General features: G+C 31.1%; 1 protein-coding gene across 1 annotated transcript; it reads right to left on the bottom strand.

The window, feature by feature from the left end:
- Positions 1-2,202: 2,202 nt before the first annotated feature.
- On the bottom strand, positions 2,203-3,594 carry LOC108478537 (heavy metal-associated isoprenylated plant protein 20-like). The gene is made up of 3 exons (XM_017780997.2): positions 3,394-3,594; positions 3,202-3,277; positions 2,203-2,764 (listed from the first exon to the last, which is right to left on the bottom strand). The coding sequence occupies exons 1-3, from the start codon at positions 3,475-3,477 to the stop codon at positions 2,472-2,474; spliced, it is 453 nt and encodes a 150-aa protein (XP_017636486.1). The 5' UTR covers positions 3,478-3,594; the 3' UTR covers positions 2,203-2,471.
- Positions 3,595-4,013: the final 419 nt, after the last annotated feature.

The raw sequence follows: 4,013 nt of genomic DNA, 5'->3' as shown, positions 1-4,013 counted from the left end.
AAAGTTTGAGGGTTTTAAGGGTTTGGGCTTGTATCGATAGTCGTATCGATAGAAGATACAAGGGAGATCGTTGCTCATTGACTTGGTTGTATCAATAGAAGTCCCCCTAAGTATCGGTAAAAATCTATTGTTTGGCTTGGAATGCTCTCTTACTTAATTCTACCAGTAGAACTCAACTCAAATATTGATGCAACTAGGGTTGTATCAGTAGAAGATTTCCCAAGTACTGGTAAAAGTTTATAAGGATTCTTGAGTTGCTTTTTGACTTGGTTTTACCGATAGTTGTGTGACCATGTATCGTTAGAAGTCTCCCAAAGTTGTAAAATTTGTTTTGAGTTAAGGTTTTTCAAAGGCATTTCGTAATTTTAAGTTTCTAAACACTATAAAAATAATATTAAGAGCTTTATATTAATTGGTTGTAAATTTGACAAAGGGGAATTTATAATTTGACTTTATTATATCAAACATTTGAAAAATAGGGCTAATACAATTTATCATTTTTAAGAAAATTTAATTTGTTACCCTTCTATTTTTTTTTTTTTACTCTATCAAGCATCCCTTAAAAGTTCTATTTAAAAGCCAATTTAACATTGAAGCATTTTGAAAAAAAAAATTTAAAATAAAAACAACTTTGAGATAAAAGAATTGCTAATTCAATTAAGTGAATTAATAAAAGATGAATTAATTTAAGCGATTGAAGTCAAGAATAAGGACAATTGGTAATTCAAAATTTCAAGCACAAACCCCAATCGTGGTAACCCATTTTCACAAGAAAACTTATAAGTTAATCTAAATTAAATAAAAATAATAATAGTGAATTGATGAGTTTTGTTGATTATGATATGAATAACTAAATATATAGAAGTAGATGTCAAACCAGATATTAAACATTTGTTAAAACTACTACTTCAATTATAAATTATAGTTTTTGTAACTATGAAGTCTCGGGACAAATACAGATGGCAAATACCCAAAAGGCTGGGAAGTCAAAGGGCTCCATTTCTGTCAATTATTTCCATGATGATCATCCATTTTAACCTTTTACTTCAATGAAAATTTTGTTTTTTAATTAAGATAAATTACAATATAATTGAATAAAAGCGATACATAACAAGTAGAGACTCCACATTTGTTTGTAATAAAATTCAAATTGAATACTTAAATACATGCGACCTCAGCTTGTCATGAAAATTTTGGTTTTTAATCTTCATTTCAACTATGTTTTAAGGGTGGATTTAGAAGGGCAATACGGCGATATATTCTTTCATTCAATTAAGTTTTCTTTTTCTAATTAAATTCTACTATTGTTTTCTAGTTAAACTCTGATTAGTTTAGGTTATTTTAGTTATATTTAATCTACAAATTTAACCTATAAAAGGGGTTGTTGTAGCTTAGAATAACAATCTTCATCATCTTTGAGATTGAGAGGTTTATGTGAGTTTTGGGGAATTCTTTGTCCCTTCGGGATTTAGGGTTGTTTGTTGAAATTATCTCCATATTGTACTCTTTCAGTTTTTGCTCATTTAGTGAAATCCTTTTTACATGTGATTTTTTATCCTCTTATTTGGAGGAATTTTTCCACATAAATATTTTTATATTTGATCTTCTCTACTTATAATTTTATTTTCTCATTACATATCTGAGTCCATTCCCAACACTAAAAATACAATAACTGATTGACTGAATTTTTATAATATAAGATACTAGAAAATTTAAATTATCTTATAATTTTGTTTTCAATTTATTATATATTAATAAAACAAACGTCTAAATGCAAGTGACTAATATATAGAAAGTTAAGGATGATTTGAGTTTTGATAGTAACTCAATATTTTTTAAATAATATAATTGAGGGTGTAGATAATTACTAAAGAAAATAACTAAAGTTAGTACATTCATCAAGGTAAACAGAAAAAGACAAAAGATGAAAAGAACTGAACTTTTTATTGTATAATAATTTTAAATCAATAACTTATCATATTGTTTTAATTATTTATATGTCTTAAGACTTTAATCCTATGCACTTAATTTGAATAATCACAAATATAATTTAATCTAGATAGTTTTCAAATTATAATAATTAATTTTAGATGTTTTAGACATAATTGATAAAGATAATCATGAAACCAAAACATATTCTGTAAAATGAATATAAAAATATAAAAAATTTACCTGTATAGAATATCAAATCACAATAATAAATTTAACCCATGCATAACATGAGTATATAATCCAAATACATGAATGGTATATAATTCATTTATAACTACATAAAGCCCTGAGGAAATTAAGTATGATTAGTCGACTACATGAAAATCCGCACACATACAACATTCGGAAACAAAATTTCAAAAAGGAAATTCCTTCACAAAGACTCAACCCTACACACCAAATTTAAGCATTTGTACAGACAAAATTGCGTCCCATCCACCCAAACATGCCCTCCTTAACCTTTAATTCTCTTGGCCAGCCTACATGATGGAACAGGCGTTGGGGTTTTCGTCGCTAAAGAAAGTGACAAACTTCTCGTCCACAGCATTCGGACTCGGCAAAGCTTGCACCGCCTCTTTAACGTACCCAGACGGTGCCTTCTTGTCGTATGCTTGAGCTACGTATGGGTACGCCACTAAGTTGTAGGGGACGTAAGGCCAAAACTCTGCTCTTTTCCCTGTGCTTTTCACTTTGTTTAGTACCTTGTTTGGCTCCACGTATCCGCTAACGCTCACATAGCTTTTCTTTCGATTCACCTCCACTGATTTCACACCTAAACAAGATTAAGGGCAAAAAAACTATGAATAACTTTTTAAAAAGAAAGAAAAAATAAAAACTGGAAAAGAAGTAAGGGTGTGTTTGGTTGGTGGAATGAGCAATGCATTTATTAGGGTAAAAGGACGTTTAATGTCCGCAAACAGAAAATAGAAAGATGTTTTCCAACTGCCACTTTGTTTTTTCCCGAGAAACTTGTTTGTTCTGATCTTATAAAGTGATATGGTATATAAATAGACATACACGTTTCCCTTGCTAGCCAAAGCAGACTAAATATGGTAAATTTAAGACATTGCAGTACGGGGAGAACCACAAATATAAGCTTTCTTATGTTTCTTCCAGTTTTCTAATACAAGGAAGGTATCAGAGATTCTCCCTCTCAAAAGGGGAAGATTGTAGAGAGAGAGAGAGAGAGAGAGAGCTTTAAAATTGCACCTTTCATGGAGGAAACGGCGTTTTTGACTCTCCTTTCACACCCATCACAGTCCATCTTAACCTTGATCTCAACAGTCTGCCAATAAACAACACATATCTATAAGTTTCAAACATGTTGTAATAAACACACACAGACACACACCATATATTCTCGAAAAACACAATGAGATGAATGATGTAATAAAAAAATACCTGCATGACTTTACGCTTCTTTCTTTTGCCATGGACGGTTACCAAATCAGAAATATAGTCAGAAAGAGAGTCCAAGGCACCCATATTTTCTTTCTTTATTTCAAATAGCAAAGCAAAAAGGAGTTTGAGAGAGGGAGAAGCAGAGAAATGGGGTGTCAAAGTGTGTTGGGCATGAAAAGAAATGAAACACTAGTAGGTGTATTTATAGGAGGGAAGAGGCTGGCCCGGCGCTAGGGGATGTATTATTAATTTAAAACAAGTTGTGGGTGGAATTTACATAAATGATAAATTAAGAAAGTGACTTGTGTCCCTTAATCATGTCTATCTCTCCATAATATCATGCACTTATAAACATTGATTCATTATTTTTATTGGATTCAATCAAAACTCGACCATCATTTGTTTTCCTCAGACAGCTAATATTGTTCTAATGCAAAAAGGAAATAAGATTTTAAAAAACAGAGAGCTTATTTTAAAGGGTAAAAAAATGGAGCTGTCGTCTGGCTGTTTTCTTGGGTCCAAAGACGGAGAAAATTGTTGTAAAGCGGCTCAATGTCCGCGTTGATTTCCTGTACAGTGGCCTACCTACTCTTGTTTTTTTTTTTGGCTAATCTCTATCT

Source organism: Gossypium arboreum, chromosome 12 (assembly GCF_025698485.1).
Source record: "Gossypium arboreum isolate Shixiya-1 chromosome 12, ASM2569848v2, whole genome shotgun sequence".
Taxonomy (NCBI): Eukaryota; Viridiplantae; Streptophyta; class Magnoliopsida; order Malvales; family Malvaceae; genus Gossypium; species Gossypium arboreum.
This window is presented reverse-complemented; position numbering and strand designations above follow the sequence as displayed.

What these genes read in the sequence shown, in the direction of transcription:
- LOC108478537 (XM_017780997.2), bottom strand. Translation starts at nt 3,477, where the DNA reads ATGGGTGCCTTGGACTCTCTTTCTGACTATATTTCTGATTTGGTAACC. An exon ending in AGAAGCGTAAAGTCATGCAG is followed by an intron (nt 3,278 to 3,393) that starts GTATTTTTTTAT and finishes GTTTATTGGCAG; the next exon opens with ACTGTTGAGATCAAGGTTAA. An exon ending in CGCCGTTTCCTCCATGAAAG is followed by an intron (nt 2,765 to 3,201) that starts GTGCAATTTTAA and finishes AATCTTGTTTAG; the next exon opens with GTGTGAAATCAGTGGAGGTG.